Source organism: Pithys albifrons, chromosome 14, assembly GCF_047495875.1.
Source record: "Pithys albifrons albifrons isolate INPA30051 chromosome 14, PitAlb_v1, whole genome shotgun sequence".
Classification (NCBI taxonomy): domain Eukaryota; kingdom Metazoa; phylum Chordata; class Aves; order Passeriformes; family Thamnophilidae; genus Pithys; species Pithys albifrons.
Window position 1 is genome coordinate 12,457,361 of NC_092471.1, and position 17,166 is coordinate 12,474,526.

At 41.3% G+C, this 17,166-nt stretch overlaps 1 protein-coding gene across 3 annotated transcripts in view; it reads left to right on the forward strand.

Moving 5' to 3' along the window:
- Positions 1-17,166, forward strand: part of TMEM164 (transmembrane protein 164) — a 37,876-nt gene that overhangs the window by 9,151 nt on the left and 11,559 nt on the right. For all 3 annotated transcript variants that reach the window (XM_071569186.1, XM_071569188.1, XM_071569187.1), the window contains 3 exons: positions 4,976-5,025; positions 6,545-6,611; positions 13,145-13,223. In XM_071569186.1, coding sequence (XP_071425287.1) covers positions 4,976-5,025; positions 6,545-6,611; positions 13,145-13,223 — 196 coding nt within the window. The remainder of the gene's footprint in view (positions 1-4,975; positions 5,026-6,544; positions 6,612-13,144; positions 13,224-17,166) is intronic.

Sequence of the window (17,166 nt, forward strand, 5' to 3'; positions counted from 1 at the left end):
AGAGGCTGGAAACTGTTCAACTTGTTCCCCTTCACCCATCCCTGGGCAGCACAGGGAATGGGAAGTTGAAAGCAGGAACGGGCAGCTTGTGCTTCCAGAGGCTGCTTTACATAACCCAGAAGCTCCTTTTATTGTAGTATTTCCCAATGCTCTGCCAGCAGTGTAGCTTTGAATCAGGACTATCCTTAATGCCAGATTAGCAATTCCATGGGACACATTAATCCCCAAACCTGTGTGGCAGCTGCAGTAAGGCAGCTGTGGGGTTTATGCCAAAATGTTAAATACATTCAACTTGCTGCTATTTAGCAACTGGAATGTACCATCTTTTTCAGATTTGGCAGTCTGAACTTGTCAAACCACAGTCAGGATTTTTATTTTTATTGAAGGTACTTTTGAGAAGGCAAATGATGTTTTTTAAGTGATAGGGTTGAACTGATAGTTTGTACAAAAAGTGATACTGAGTCAAAGCTGTAAGGTGGAATTGTTAAACTATTGCTTCATGATAAATGATAGAATGATTGTTTTGAACATACTTTGAAATTAATTTTAGAGTTAATTAAAAAGTCTTTTACATCTCTTAAATTGTCCATCTGCTTGGATGTTCCTTGCCTTATTGTGTAGGAAAATGGATTGTTTGCATAAGTACTGTGAAGTTCACTTAACCCTACCACCCTAAGATAAGTGTACTGTACCTTAGCCTTCTAAACATGCTTTTTAATCTCTTCTGCTCTGGAGAGTACTTCAATACACCTAAGAGTGTGAAAATTTTTATTTCAGTGCAGGTTGGCCAAACCCTGTCTCTCTCTCTCTCTCTCTCTCTCTCTCTATCTTTTTTTTTTTTCCTTTTGTTTTAAATTCATTGCTATTTTGGAATAATCCAGTTCCCATGAATTTTTCACATTACTCTGAATATTGCCAGTAGAAATTAAAATCCAACCTCTTGAAGTTTTCATTTTGAAATAGTGTACTAAACCAATCTATTGCATGTATGGTCAAACTTCAAGAATGAAGATTTGGGAAGGGCTCTCCCCATGTGGGTGTGCCCTTCCAACCTGCCCTGTGGATGTTTTAGGTGAGGCTCAGCGTGCACAGAACTGGCCTCACTGCTTAAGTCCTGAGGTCCCTCTGCCACAGCCAAGTGAGCTTGGACAGTGACAGGGAAGTCCCCAGGACTGTCACAGCACCCGGTGCTGACCGGGGCTGACCCTGCTGAGCATCCGAGATCTGATGGGATGGGATGGCAGGGAGGCTTTAACTGCCAGAGGACAGTCCCTACTGAGACTCGAGCTCACGACCTTGTGATTCAGAGTCCAGAGTGCTCTCCTTTACACCACCAGACCACCCCAAACCAATCAATTACAATCTGGTTAAGTGATCATGACTGGAATGTTTGAAAAGAACGATGTGTTTCCAGTCTGCTGCAAGGAGATGGTAAATCCAAGAAGCGGCTCAAGCTGCTGAGTTGGAGGGTGAATGTATGAACTCCGTGCTGCTGGTGTGGGGTGCAGGGCTTTCCTTGGCTGGGCTGGGCTGCCCTGCCCTGCCAGGAGCTACTCAGACATCCCTGAGTGTTCCCATTGATCCCACGAGTGCTACTTCGGGGGATGGCGAATCCGGAATGGTTACACTTGTGTGACTTGTTCTGTTCCTTCCTGCTACCTTTTGAATTGTCTTTTGTCTCTTTAGTTTGTTGATCAAACAAGATGATCTTTGTTGTGCGTGTTTGTGTCTCAGCAGGGCTGAGGCTGGAGAAGAAAAGCTTTTCATAATGAGCTCAGACTGTGCTCTCTGCCTCAGTGTACTACTGAAAATTAGTGCCATTAAAATACTTCTGAGGGGAGCTCTTATGTGGAGTATTTTGTAGAATCATAGAATCAGTTGGGTTGGAAAAGACCCCTGAGATCATCAAGTCCAACTCTTGGTCCAACTCCAGTCCCTTTACCAGATCATGGCACTCAGTGCCACGGCCAGGCTCACCTGAAAAACCTCCAGGGATGGGGAATCCACCCCCTCTCTGGGCAGCCCATTCCAATGCCTGAGCACTCTCTCTGGAAAGATTTGGAATATTCTGGAATAAAAGCAAAGCCAATTCATAGGACCAAACAAAAACCCCAGTGAGTTCTCCCAGTTTAGTTCATGGATTGAGGCAATAACATTCAGTTAAATATATACTTGAAGAGGTATTTTTCTTCAGTTCAGAGGCAGTATTGCTGTTACATCCTTTTTGAATCAAACGTTGTGCATATCTTTGAGAATAGCTCTTGAGATTTTTACTAGTCTTGATTTTTGAAATGTTGATTACTAAAACTAGTGGTGAAATGTGGCATGTTAACACGTCAAGGAATTAGGAAGTGTTAGACAAAGGAGAAAACTTGCAGCTGGCAGCTGAAGCATTTGAAGATCTCTTCCATAATCCTAAAGTTTTAACATAAACGTTCTAGTTATGATTTTTCTGCTGTCATAAAATATGGAAGTCGGGCTTATTTTCTGAAGGAGCCCTCATAACACAGGGATTTGAATGCTTAAAAATGTTAAATATTTATTTTTCCCTCATCAGTTCCAAAAACTGTGTTCCTTTCAGTAGAGCTGAAGTAAAAACAAGCAGCTGTGAGTCTTGTTCTCTTCTTTGCCTGTCTCCATGGTAGTGAAGTGTTTTGGATTGGTATGTCCATCTCAGTCTCTGTAACTGTGCCATCTCTTTTAAGTATGGGCTGGTTTTTATCCTCAGCACTGACATTCAGAGTGCACAGATGTGCAGGGTAACTTTTGCTTTACCACGTAGTAGTTGGAGTGTCTTGGAAAAAGAAATGTCTGATACGATTAAGACACGTTTCTGGTTTGATTATCTTGTATATATAAAGAAAAAGGTCAATCTGTAGATTTTTTTAAAGATGTCAGAAGTAAAAAGAAAAAAAAATTGTGCCTTAGAAGAGCAGAGTTTGTTTCATAACAGTATTAATTATGCTTCAAAGACATGTCTTCTGTCAGATTTCTGAATTGAAGGAAATCATAAAATAATCTGAATTTAAAACTCTGAATGACCTAGCAAGACTGAATGTCATATCTCCTGTTTCTAACACACAACAAAAAGTGTCAAAAAAGCTTGACTAATGCATGCAGGTGGCATGTGAAAAAGTAATTATGGGAGAGATACAAAGTAGTTATATGAGGAGATACGTGGAAGATATTTATGGTCTCTGAATACGGGAAATGTGGTCCAAATTCAAGAAACTTTAGTTAGTAAACAAAGTTCATTGCAAAAATATTCAAGATTGGAGTAATTGCAGCATAGTAAGTGTTTGCCACCTCCCCAGGAGCCACATGGGTCTTATGTGCAAGGTCACCTCTCCTCATAAGGTTTTTTCAGGCATGTACCTTTTTGTTTCCCCTCTCTTAGCACAGAAAAACATCCATTAGTGAATGCTCATCATGCATCTGTTGTGTTCCCTTCCTTCTTACTCTGCCCTAATGAGTTGAAATTACTTCTTTTTAAATGGAAGGCTTCAGAGAAACTGTGATTGGATTGTACAGTGTTCACTAAGAAAATGTCTTGAGGCACATTCTATTAAATTTAATTGCTGCCTCTCTTGCTGTGCCTTTATTAGAGTGTTGTATGACTTGGGAAAAACTGGTTGAGCTTGTGTGGTGTTCTAAGCTGTTACTGAGACTGATTGGAATTCAACATTCAAATGTCTGTATATTAGGAACTTGACTTGGAATGAAATTATTTGGAAGTTTTATGTTTGTATGGTACCAACAAGAGGCCCCTTTTATACAGAAGGGCTCAGGAGTATGATCCAGATTTCAAGGCTCCTGCTGTTGCTGCAGCAGGGACATGATCTGTGGGGTTTAATTTCAGTGTCCATCAGAGGCCTCTTTCCAGCCCTGCAACACTGCAGAGAAGTTTGGTGAATTGTCTCAACCGAAATCCACAAAGCAGAAATTCTACAAATGTTCTCCCTTGGGGTGGTTCAATGATAACTTGTTTCCTGGTTGGCAGTGAAATAAAGTATTGTGACTTTATTTTAGTAACAGCAGTAAAAAAGTGTGATCCATATTTTTCTGAAATACTTATTGGACTTATAAGCCAGAGTCTCTTCTTTGCAGTAGTGGGCAATATTAAAAAAAAAAAGGAATTTAATTTTTATTGCTGATCTCTTCTGTAGTAATCTCCTTACATCTAGAGTAAGACTTGCTGATATGAAGTTTAAGTTGCTATGTGAGATTTTGGACTGCAATATAAAAGGATGATGTTTGCCCTCTGAATTTAGAGGGGGCATTTTAGCAAATCAACAAAACTTTATTACATAAAAATGCAGATCGAGTGCTATTTTTGGTAGGAGTATGGCCTGAAAAGAGAAACAAATGTGCTGCTCCCCTTGTGTTCAGTTACTTTCTCTGGCTCACAATTGGTGATGTTTTTACAGGAGTTTACAAATTCTTCATCCAGTGTGGCAATGGATGTATTTAAAGGTGACTGCTCAGCTCACACAGAGAGCAGACACTGTGGGAGCCTCATCTTGGGAGGTATTAGGAGGCTGTTACAGACATCCTTGTGGGATCCTCTAGAGCTTCCTCTGGCTCTCTGAAGGGAAAGGTAGGGGTGGTGTCATAAATGCTGATCTTTAGCACAGCAGGGACCTTGCCATGATTGAGGGTTAAGGGAGCTGCTGTACAAAATGCTTGGCAATACACTAACGTGCTTTTGGGAAGGCCTTTCATGATGCCAGTAACAACAGGCTGGAGTTTGGCTTGTTTGTGGCACTGAACTCTTGGTGCTGCTCATGCTGCTTAAATGCTTTTATATGTAGGTACTGTGAGACCTTTTAATTTTTTCAAGATTTTAGCCTTTTCTAGCTCTGCTGCAAAGCAGTTCTGGTTAGAAATGATCTGTGACTACATAACTGAGTAGGGAAGATTTAGAAAATGGAATCTAAGAGGTCATATTAATTTAAATTTGTTTCCAACATTTCAGATTTTTCTTCTTGCCTGTCCCCCGTGTCGGACTGCAATGATTCTCTTCAGGTAATATCTCTTATCTACTTGTATAATGTATTAATCCTTAAGTCATAAATACTAAGTTTTATGTCCAGTTGGAAATACATATTGATTGGATTGAAAAATGACACCTTGGAAAGGGTGACTGTTGGGCCCATCCCTTGGTGCTTCTGTGCTGGTGGGTTTGGCCTCACTTATGAACATGACTCAGTAACAGGGGAGTTAATTCAGTTTAATGGATGAGCTGCTGTAACTTGTCATGGGCCTGGTACCTTTGTATTATCCTCAGTAAGAACTGAGGATACTACACACCCCACATACAGTGTGGGTCTGATTTTAAAACTGTGGAAGGGTAAAGCAAATTCTTCCTGACCTGAGCACTTCTCAAATCCATGCAATTTCTTCTAAAATACTGCACATTCCTACTACCTTTAGAAACCCCCGGAGTTTCCAATGTGCAGGAGGCTCTGCTGCCCAGGGGTGTTGTGGGATGGTCAGAGGATTTCCCAGGCAAAGAGGGGGTTGGATGGGAATGGCTGTAATTGCCACCCCGACACTAAATTTGGCTCTGCTTTGGCTTAGCCCAGGCATTTACTGGAAAAACTATGCTGTGGAAATACCTCATCCTGTCTGTCTTTGCCCTGTTGTACCTTGTTTGCGCAGGGAATACATGTTAACATCTCCCTCTTGGAGAGCATGGAAAGTGTGTCTGGTGCCCAGGAAATCCTTGCTAAAGGATCCTCTGCAGAGCAGAGGCCACAATATTTGTTGTTTTTGCAGACTGAGTATTTCTATTTTCTGACAGTCTGACAGCACATAAATTATGTTGGAAAAACTGTTTTAAAACTGTAATACCTTTCCCCCTCCCTCAAATTACTTTTAAATTCCTAACAGATTATGACAGACAGTGGTTGGAGACAATTTATCCTTTACTTTGTATCTTATATAAAGTAGACTGAAACAGTTCTGATACTATTTTTTTTGTTCCTGTGATGCAAGAGTGGTTCACAAAAGATGGCTGAAAGCCACATAAAATACAGTATTATGATAATACTTTTCTGCCTTATGCTTTGCTTAGAACTTTCTGTTGCATTTTGATAAATGTAATTTTTTTATTTAAGGCACTTTTTTCAGCTTCCTGAAGCTTTACTTTGTAGCTATACATCCATAGAGGATAAAATGGCTTTATCAAACATGCTATTTTAAGCACTGGTAGACAAGTGAACAGCAGAATTCCAACTCCAGCAGCTTGCACCATGAACAGGATTACAGACAGTCCAGGCTTTCTAGGAATCCAAAGCTTGTTATAGAAAGCAGTCCTACTTTAGGAAATTCCTTAAGTGTGTATTTAAAGATATGTTTTTCTCCTGGTTATTGCATTTAACAGTATCCCATTATTGCATTTAACAGTGACTTTGTTAAAATTCAAGACAAAAGAATTTTTTAGATGTCTTGCTACCATTTATTGAAGAGATACCACATAAAATAAATGAAAACATTGCATTTTATTTCCATCTGTGAAAATAATACCCATCTTTTTCCCAAGGCTGCAGATGCATATGCTGAATGGGGCCCTGTTGGCATTGCTGTTTCCTGTTGTTAATACACGCCTGGTGAGTGTACTGCAGTTTTCCTCCTTCTTTTTAGTTTATTTCTAAAAGATTTTCTGTGGAAAGATGTCAGAGCTTTGCTTTTTTTGGCCTTTTAAAGTTTATTTTACCAGGCTGTAGATTCCTGGTAGGTGCCATTACAATGGAGCCAAAATACCAGTCTTGGATTTTTGGGTGTTTCTAACCCACAGTGAAAAGCCAACACTGCTGTGTTCTGTTAAAGGACAGGAAACTTGTTGCCTTTGAAAGAGGCTTTCATGGGTTAACTTTGTGGCATGTGGTCAAAATTCAGTTTCAGGCTTTTCAGACTCTCTGTAAATGTAAGGCTCCTCTGGCCTGGAAAATGCCAAATGTTGCTCTTGGCTCTCATCCCTCCTCTCCCAAGATTAGGCACAGCAGGTTTCTTTTTTCCCATCTAAGTTTTCAAATCTGCAATAAAACTCGAGTCTCCTGGACAAAAGTTAACCTATTGTTGTGCCTGGTAAGATTCTTAAACTTATTTTCCACATAGCACATGAATTAATATTATTAACAAAATTGTTGCAGGCTTCAGACTCCACTGCAAATCTTATTAGTTGCTCTTCATTTGCAAATCTTAACTGCCTAAATAAGATTAAGTATAAACTTAGGCTTATGTGCAGTTTACAATTATGTTTTATTAGAACTTGATACTGCTGAGGGGGCATCAAATGAAAAAAAACAAATGGGTATTTTTCCTGAAAAGGATAACTCTTTTTATTTTGTATTTTAAACCATCTAGTTTTTAAGTAAATATAACCTTAAGCATGACAAAATTATTTTTCTGGGTAACCTTTGAAGGATAAAATGTTGAAGTATTTAATAACTCATTAGTTTTATTTTCTCTGCCATGATCGTAGAGCTCATTCATATTAGGGCAGTAGTGATTAAACAAGAAAGATGCAGACTACTCACAAAATTCTCTCCATAATTAGGAACAGAGGAGCCAAAGGATAATGTCCAAGAGCAAATATTTTTGGAATAAATACAACTTTGGATATTTTTGGCCTAACAGCTGCTTGCTAGGCTTTTCTCTTTTCAGTGTTTCTTCTGGCACAAGAGAATGTGGCTGATGTTGCAGTGCTGCTGCTTTGACCCAGATTCTCTTGGGGCAGACAGACATTCTGCTCCACAGCTGTCATTGTAGTTGTTTGCACTGACATTGTCCTGGAAGCAGGAAATGTCTCCTAAAACTTAGGAATTTCAAAAGAATTCTCATAACTTTGATTGAGCTGTTTGCTCCGGTTTGTGGTATCCAAGGGAAAAGCTTTGGGTTGTCAAGAATTGTTGTGTCTCTATGCCTCAACTTTAAATTTCAGTCATATTTTTGAGTGTTTCATACAGACATAACTAAGTATATAGTATTTTTGTAAATAGCTGTAATATGTTGTAGTGTGTGGCACAAAGAGCATGAAAAACTGGTCACCTAACCCAGTGTGGGGAGGGAGAGGTGGAGAGGGAGGTGTCTGGGGCAGAGACAGCTCTGAGGTCAGTGGAGCTGGAAAGGGAGATTGTGCCAACTGGGTGCATTGCTTTGAGTGCTGAAATGCCTCTCTGGTGCCTTTTGGAGTGTAAAGTGTGTTTTGTCCTTGTGGATTATGTGACACGCAGTTGGATATTGTCCTGTGGTATTTCCTTGTCCTCAGCTGACACTGCCCTGAACCTCCCTGTCCCACGTGGGTTTGGTGTCCTGCAGGCAGCAGGGAATGGTGTGGAGCTGCAGTTTGTGTTGGGAGAGAGCTGCTCATTTAGCAAGTTCAGCAGGAGCCACTTGCACAGCAGCTGTGAAGTTGGGTGCCATTAGGGAGATGCAGAAAAAAAATGTCAGATATGCAGTTTTACTTGTACTTACCAAAAACCTGAACAGGGCAAAAGGCAGGAGGCAGAGAGAGAATCGTTGCTTCACCACCTGAGGGATGTTTTAGTGGGTTATCAGGGTTTTGTTTCTAAGTCTTAATCTGTCCAAAGCCATTTCCACAACACCTCTTACAAAGTTTTGTGGCACTGTCTATTGGGTCATATTTTTGCTACCAATTACATTACTTAATCCATTGTAAGTATTCTTTTTGTATATGTGCTTCAGTGTCAAATTATCCTGAAAAAGTAATTTGTCAAAGCTTCTGGCATAATTTCATGGTTTCCATTTTCTTGTGTTGCATCTGTTAATTTTTTTAGAACCTCAGTGATTTCAAAATTATTCTTAGATAGTAGTCTGTTGCCAGTGGAAATGGAGGCTTGAGATATTCACTGAAACTACAGAAGAAAGTTTCTACCTTCTGTTGTTTTAACCTTTCAGTTAAACTGTGCTTGTTAAAAATTTCCTTGGACAATACTGGGTACCTGGGATAGTGTTCCAAACAAATGTGTCCTGAAAGATGAGGTCAGTCTATTCTGTTCTTTCCAAGAAAATATTTTCCTGCCTTGGCATGATGTTGAGGTGCCAACAATTAACAGACTTGAGCAACAGATGCACCCACTTGTATTTGTTTTGACACCTAAATACTCCAATTATTTGCTACATTATTTACAATGTGCTGATGGAATTAAATTTTGAGCATTGAAATGGTCTTAGATTGAGATAAAACTGCTTCTTATTCATTCAGCTTATTCAAGTCTTATTCAGAACTCACAAAATAATTCTGTTAGTTCTTATCATCCTTTTAGAAATAAAGGGTATTTTAATTTTCTCTCATAATTTTGTCCCTTTCTCATGATGGCAATAATTCTTGGTCAGCATTAACTATTCACAATGGTAATGGGGTAATCTTCTATGACCCTTAAATGAATAGAGAGGAAGATGCCAAGGGAATCAGCTTGTTAGGCTCCCAAGTGGGAGCCTAGAAAGGTATAAGAGGATATACATGAGTAGAAGGATTTCTTTTTCTTCTGTGTTTGTATTACATGGAGCACAGTGTTGGTCCTGATAACCAGGCTGTGAGGACAAGTTCATTTAACTGTCACAAAGACTCCAAGTGTTTGGAGAGTAACTGGTTTTGTTTGAGCTTTCATATTGCATTAATCAAATTTTAAAGGAAACTCTTTCTGCTGGTTTAAAAGTGGGGTGTTTTGCAAGCTGATGTCCTGAAAATGTTGATATAGATAAAGTAAAAAACAGGACATGTCCCAGAGGTGTTGAACTTGTTGTCTCTGCTCACATGGCTGTAATGGTGCAGTTTTAATGTTTCCAGAAGCTGCTATATTCTATTATTAGAGCTATTTGGCCTGAGAGGTACAGATTCTAAATCTGTTAGGAGCAGAATCATCCTCTGAGCAGGACTTTGAGTACATCCCATGCACACACTGCCTGCGGTATTGCTGTTGGTTGTTAAAGTAACAATTCACTGCGCTCAATAGTTGGCCTGAAATGTCTGTGCACAGCAAAATGAAGTAGGTTATGGTAGCACATTGTCATCTCTAACCTGGCTTTATCTCACTGGCACAAGGGAGAGCAGCTGGGGGCTGTTGAGAGATAGTGCTTTGGTTGCTGGTAGGAGATAAAGCCAAGGCTGGTGTATCTTTGGGCAGTTATCTCTGCTGTGGGCATTGAATTGGCAGGAGTGTTTTACTGCCTTACTGGTGGGGTGTGAGAGGATGGCTGGCACTGCAGCCTTTGATGTTTGCCAGGCTGTGTTAGATGGGCTACAGGAAGGACCAGAGTCTGGGGCTTGAATTCTTTCTGTTCCTTTCCTGCCACACTCTGCAGTGTTTGCAGAGAATGTTGGGGGAAATGCTCTTGCACAGCACAGTGCTTGAACCAAGATACAAATCACTAGCAGAGGGAGGAGGAAAGCTGTGGCAAAACAGAGCCAGGTGTTAACCTGCTCACCCACTGAAACCCAGCTGCTCTGTCCAAGTGGGTTTAAACTAAAGTAGTGTTATGTCCATACCCTTTTGGGGGAAACTCATCTGAATATCTGGCTCCACTCTACTGCTGTCTCAAAGAGATTTTTCTAGAGCTTAGTTCAGTCAATGGAGAGACCTCACTGCTCCCTTTGGGCAGTGTCTGGCTTTAGCTGGAGCATGAAGTCTGTGCTCAAACAACTGCTGTTCATGGCAGTGGCCCTTCAGGCTTAGAGATGGACAGGTGAGCTCTAATTCCTTGTGATAGTTCCTCCTTTCCATGGTCTCTCAAGCCCTGTAAGCAACTGCTGGGAGTTCAGCTAAACTGGTAGAACTGTTTTACATCATTTACCTGTTCTGGGCTGGAGTTCTACTGCCTGCTCACTGTCCTTAGTACTTTCCGGGGCACTTTAGCACATCTCCAGGGAATGTGGCACTTGGGAATCTGTGACACACCTGACTGATGTGGGGATGAGGTGCGCCTGTGGCTGCTGTGAGCAAAACTCTCCCTGGAGGCACAAACTACCACTGATTGATTGATTCATACATATATGAAACTTAATTATGAAGTCTAAAAAGCAAATAATCTGAACATTTAATTCCAACAGTGTTTCTTCTTTTCCTGTTTGTTGGAGCCTGGCTGTGCAACTTGAGTGCTTGGTTGTACAGAAACTCTGAAGCTCTGCAGCAGGAAATGCCACTTGCTTGAGCGGCCAGGCTGCAGAATAAGCCATCTCTTACAGTGGGGAGAAAGATGTTTTGTTTTATGTAAAAAAAATATTGTCAACACTCCTGCAGCAAAACAACCGTTCGTCTGTTCTGAGGAGTGTCCTGAGCAGTGTTTGTGTAGCAGATCCTCACAGGCCCGAGTGTGGAAGCCCTCAGGAAACAGATAAACAGGGAATGCTCCTTGGCAGGAGTGCTTGCCTCACGCTTGGTGTTTGTATCAGGAGCAATTGTTTCTGAAGTGGGAGAGGGACAGCTTTTACTGCACTTGGGAAAACTGTTTTAGCCCCTTTCCAAATAATTCTATTCCCTCACTTTGTTCCATGTGTCCTTCAACAAGGGACAGCAAGAAAGGTTCAGATCCAGAAGACCTCCCAACTTCTATGTTCTTGCTTTTGCATGCTATTACCTTGCTTGGGTTTATGTTTTGATACAAAATACTTTGGATAAAATAACCCAACAGATTGTATGGAAGGGGTTTTTGGCTTAGCATCCCAAGAGCTGGCTGAGCACCTTGGAGGTTGCTGTCAGGACACAGACAGTGCTCAGCTGAGGGATGCCAGGACTAGCAGAATCTGGTTGTTGGTTTGAGAATTTTACATTCAAAATGGATGTAAGAATTGTAGTTGAATTTAAAAGATCATTATGTGAAATACAAGCTGCTTATTTTCTGCTGTTTGGGAAGAAAACTAAACTCTGTTTCAACCTCTCTTTACTTTTGTTGATGTAGAAATTTCTTTAATGATTCCGTTTTAATGCTGTGACTTCAGTGTCTCAGAACAGCAGTAGAAAAGGAAGGTTTTTCTCCCTCTCTTTGCTTCCAACAGACAAGCTGTGGTGGCAGGTCCTGAATTCACCTCGGCCTGTAGGACAGAACAAGCCTGAATTTGAACCAAAGCTCATGGCTCTGCATTCTTGCTGTGAGATTTCATACTTGTGGTCTTGTTCAGTTTTCACTTCAGAAAAAACAACAGGGCTGGAAAGCCTCACTGTTCCATGAGTCAGCTGCAGCAAGAAGAGGAATCCTGAATTTTGAGAGTTTCCTACTGTTGTTCAGTTTCAAATGTGTTACTTTAGTGTGATAAACAGATACAGTCAAAGGTACTTACAGATGGGAATATTTTCAAATACAGTGTACCACCATTTCTAACTGATAGAGAACTAGAATTGGTTGGGTCTGGGTTAAGGGGCTCAAACTCAGAGTTGAGGCTCAAGTTATTTTTAAGAGTATTATTTTAGCATAGCCTGTCTGACTTCTCTTCTAGGAAGTTACACTAATTCTGTTAAACACAAATGACTAACTGTAACTTCCCAAAGTTGTCAGCAGGCGAGAAATACCTGATTTACTACTGGCTGCTAACACAGCCTTCTGCAGCTTCTTTTTAAAACCAGTAAAATATTGTTTATTTTATATTTGGTCAAGCTTAGCAGTTGCACACATGCATCCAGATTGCTGCAGATCAGATCTTTTGATTTTTTTGCAGAGGCCTCCTCAGTAATTACTTTGATATATAAAATGATATAAATACGTATATACAAGACCTCATTTATAGAGTTCTGTCACTCACAATGTAGCACATATCTGTTCTTTCTAAAGGAGACTTTTCTTGTTTGGTGTGTGTGTAGTTCCTGGATTGATTACATGAGGCTTTTGTATTGTTAGTGGTAATTTATGCTGGCAAAGAAAGGGAAAAGTGTTGTGCTTCTTGCTAATTTTGGGAATTGTGTACTGCAAGTGCTACATTTCATTTGTGATAAGGGGAATGGAATGGGCACAGTTATCTGCACTTCCAAGGCAGTGGCCATTAATGTCAGCTCTTTGTCAATAAACATAGAGGATAAAATAACTGAGCTGAATGCATTGACATGGGGCAGAAGGAGAATTATTGTTCCTTGTAACTTGATTGTTAGTGATGAGACAAATATTTACAAATATTTTTGGTTTTCCACAGCTTCCATTTGAAATGGAAATTTATTATATCCAGCATGTGATGCTTTATGTTGTGCCCATCTATCTGCTGCAGAAAGGAGGTAGGTTGACAATTTACTCCATATGGATTGGATTGGTCCATACAATAAAACACTGTGCTTACTAGATACCACCACTTTGATTCTTACCTTTTTAAAACCAGTTTTCTCTGTTATTTATTAGTTTCTAGTGTTTTAATGTTGGAGTTGTAATCCACGTAACAGTGACTTGTGTCAGGCACACAAACGGAAATTTAAAAAATGGTCTGTTGCTCAAAGGGATACCCAGAATGTGTTGGTATAATGTGCACTGCCTGTTTGAAAAGCATCTCTGCCACCTTGTAACACAGTTTTTGGGGGGTTATATTTTTAACACCTTTGTCTTTTTAGTACTGGAACTGAAAATGAGCTGAAAAAAATTCACTGTTACATCCCACGTAAATACTGGTTGTCTAGTTAGGCAGGTTCTGAAGCTCTAATGACACATGTTAGTGGAATGAACTAACTTCTTGTTGTCTCTTCTGATGTAACTTCTACCTTGCATTCACTTATGCCATAATAGTTCAGAGAGTCCCAAATTGTTCCTCTGGCCAGTGATTTTTTTCCAGTTATGGATCCTCAGAAGGGAATGCAGTTTGTATTCAGCTGGTGTGGTGCTCTGCTCCCCTCTAGTGTTCACAGGCCTCTGGCTGCATTTGCCAGCAGAGCTAAATTGTTTCATTCAGAAATAAAAGATGATAATTTATGGTCCAAATGTTCAGTAGCCTTTAATGAAAACCCTGATGATGTGAGGGGATACAGTTCAGAAAATGCTCAGAACAAGTAGAGTCAGCGTCTTCCATTCTGTTGAGTCTGTTGTGTTTTATACCAGCAGTGACTTAAACCCCTCCACCCTTATTTCACTGACCTTTGTGTTTAGTGACCTTATTGCACTGTAACCTGCTGAGTGAAACTAAAGAAAGATGATTCAAAGGAAAACGTGAAGTATTGTATTTCAAAAGATCATTCCGTTTCTTTCTCTTACCAAAGAGGTGTGACAGACATGACAGACACATTTAATTTTAATCTATCCTTGACATCCTGAAATTCTGGCAAATAATGCTGAAGTGTAGTTGTAGAAATTACACGAACTCCCAATCTTTGCAGGAGGAGAGAGGGAAGCTCTGGGGAGAAGGTGTAAGCAGCCATAGAGTACTGTAGGCAGTGACAAACCAAGCTCTTGTGCTGCCAGCAAATCGCTTTGGTGGCCTTGAAGTTCCCATTTGACATCATTTTGACATGTATGTCCTTTGCCTCAAGGTTTGGCCTTGGATGTCAGTTGATGTGTTCTTTTAAGTTTTGATTGTTTTGTTGGTTTGGCTTTTTGCTTGTTTTGCTGTAGAGGTTCTTGGGGTTCCTCAGCACATGGGGCTGACAGGACTGTGTCTGCAGTTTGAAGGGTTTGGTGTTGTCACCTTGGTCCAGGTTTCTGAGCTCCTGCCCTGTATCAACTTGCAGGTATTTGCTGCCATCTAATGTTGGTGTGATGGCAGTGAAATTGCTAAAAGAACTGTTGGCCAAATCCATCAGTTGAGATTACTCCAGGCTGTGTAACCAGTAACTGTTCCATTTCTTATGCACTTGGCTCCTTGTCACCTGACTGACTGTAATTCATTAACCTCCATGAGCTACTGCATTAGTTATGGTGTCACAGGTGACCTAATGCATGCTTGTGGTGGAAATATTGTTCAACCTAAAAACATTTGTTACTGTTGTGTCATTTCCCTGCACCTCTGTTTAAACTACGTTCTGAGTAGGTCACACAGGCCTTTATCCTGAGTAAGTCTTGTGAAAATTGCTTTTTCATCACTGAAATTGATCAGCATGCAGCTCAGTTTCTGTTGTGTAAATAGAAATTTCCAGCAGTGAATTTATGGATTATGATTGAGAGAAGTAATTGAGGATAGAAATTGGAAAATGAAAAGAAATGGATGGTATATGGAAAAATATACTACTTCAGTTTTATTTGGCATCTATCTGTATTATTGATGGGCTTAGTAGGATGCAAACACTTCTCAAAGGCAGGGTGAGCAGAGCACCTGAAGCAGGGGGGATTTGAGGCTCAGTCCATACAGCACTGCACACCCAGCTTGGCTGCCACGCCAATCAGCTGTCACACCAGTTGTGCACACACATTCATCTGCCTGCTGAAGTGTTTCCTTTTTGAAAGGAAACTGGATGACACTAAGCAAGATCTGTAATAATTTCTTTTCAGTGTCTTCCTGCTATTCATGAGTGGTGCAGACAGGTCATGTTGCACTGGCAGCGTCACCTTCATGTCCCTCCTGACCTCCTGTGGGGCCAGATGGATCAGCGAGACTTTAGAACTCAGCCTTCAGTGGTGCCCAGTGAACTCACTGAGGCTCAAGGATACATTCCCTCCTGAGCATTAAGGCTTCTTTCTTGCTTCCTCTCCCCTCTGCACTGAGTGAATATAAATTCCCATACTTCCCTTCCTTAACATATCTTCTTTCCAAGTGCATATATGCATGTACATAGACACCTGTGCCAGGCTAGACAAAATAAATGCTTGTGCACTGTGGCTCACCTTTCTTGGCTGCCCTGAGAGGCTCTCATGCAGAATAGATGCAGTGTGGGTGTAACAGCCCAGCACAGAAGATTCACTCAGGGCAGTTCTTACGTGAAGTATATCTGCAGGTGGCACTTCTGTTTTTCTGGGTGAATCTCACCTTGTGTCACCTGTGATTGCTGCCCAAAATTACAGTGTGCATCTGGGCAGGACACAGCATTCCAGAAATAGCTGGATGGGCTGAGCCAGACCTGCAGCTCACTGTTTGCTCTTGTCCTTATGAAGTGAGACTCTTGCTTCCCTCCACTATTGAACAGTACTCTAACCTGACCTTCTAAGATCCAGGTATTAGTGGTGTTCAGGATAGCTTAGTTTTTTAATGATATACCTCATAAGATAGTGAAAAAAGAATCTAGTTTGCACTGCATCAGCCCGAGAGACTCACAGTTCCTGACTGTCTTGGTCCTAAACTGGTTTAGTCAAGTTTTCAGGCAAATTTGACAAGAGTAGTTGTGCACTTTATTTCAGAACTTCAAGTCACCTTGAAATGTAATCAAAGTGGAATTGCTATTTCCTTAGTGCTGTGAGCAAATGATACTATTCCCTGACAGATTGAAACAAGGGTTAATGCAGAGCAGCTCCCCAGCAGTGGAGCTCTCAAATAATCTGTCCGTGCTTTGAGTTCGCCAGCGCTGTTTCGCTGCCTTAATAACTTAGCAAGTGGCAGAGGATGTGAGCGATGAGGGCCTTTAGGCTGTGAACGGCAGTCCCGGGATACTCCGAGTGGTCGCTGCGGCCGCCAGGGCGCGCTGTGCGGCCCCGCAAATTGCCGGCCCCGCAAATTGCCGGCCCCGCAAATTGCCGGCCCCGCAAATTGCCGGCCCCGCAAATTGCCGGCCCCGCAAATTGCCGCAGTCGCCCCACGGTGCGGGCGGGAAGGCGTCGGTGGTGTCGGGTTTTTGGGGAAAGAAATCCTCTTTGTGAGCCAAACCCGACAGTCGTGACCTTTGAAGATTGTGGACAGTTCTGTGGTCCGGCTCTGTGTGTTTTAAGAGCTGATTTGCTGTGCACAGATGGACAGAGAGACACCCTAAATAATTGAGTTGTTTGCTTGGAGCAGAGTCAGAATTTTCTTCTTTTGAAGGCACGTGCTGTATCTTTATAGGCACGGGGCAACCAGTCTCTCTAGCTCGAGTCCTAAAGCCTTTTTCTTCGTTGATCTAAGAGTCTTCAAAAGTGACATCAAAACAGGTTGAGTTCTATGGCACTGTCAAAGTGGAATTTTATGATTTTTTTCCCCTCCCACGGTGAATGAATGACTCGGTCACGCTCCTGCAGCTCTGCGGGGCAGCGCCGCGTGTCTGACCCCAGGAGGAGCAGCTCCTGCCAAGATGTAGAACACAGATACCACGTACAGAGCAAAGGATCATTTTTCCT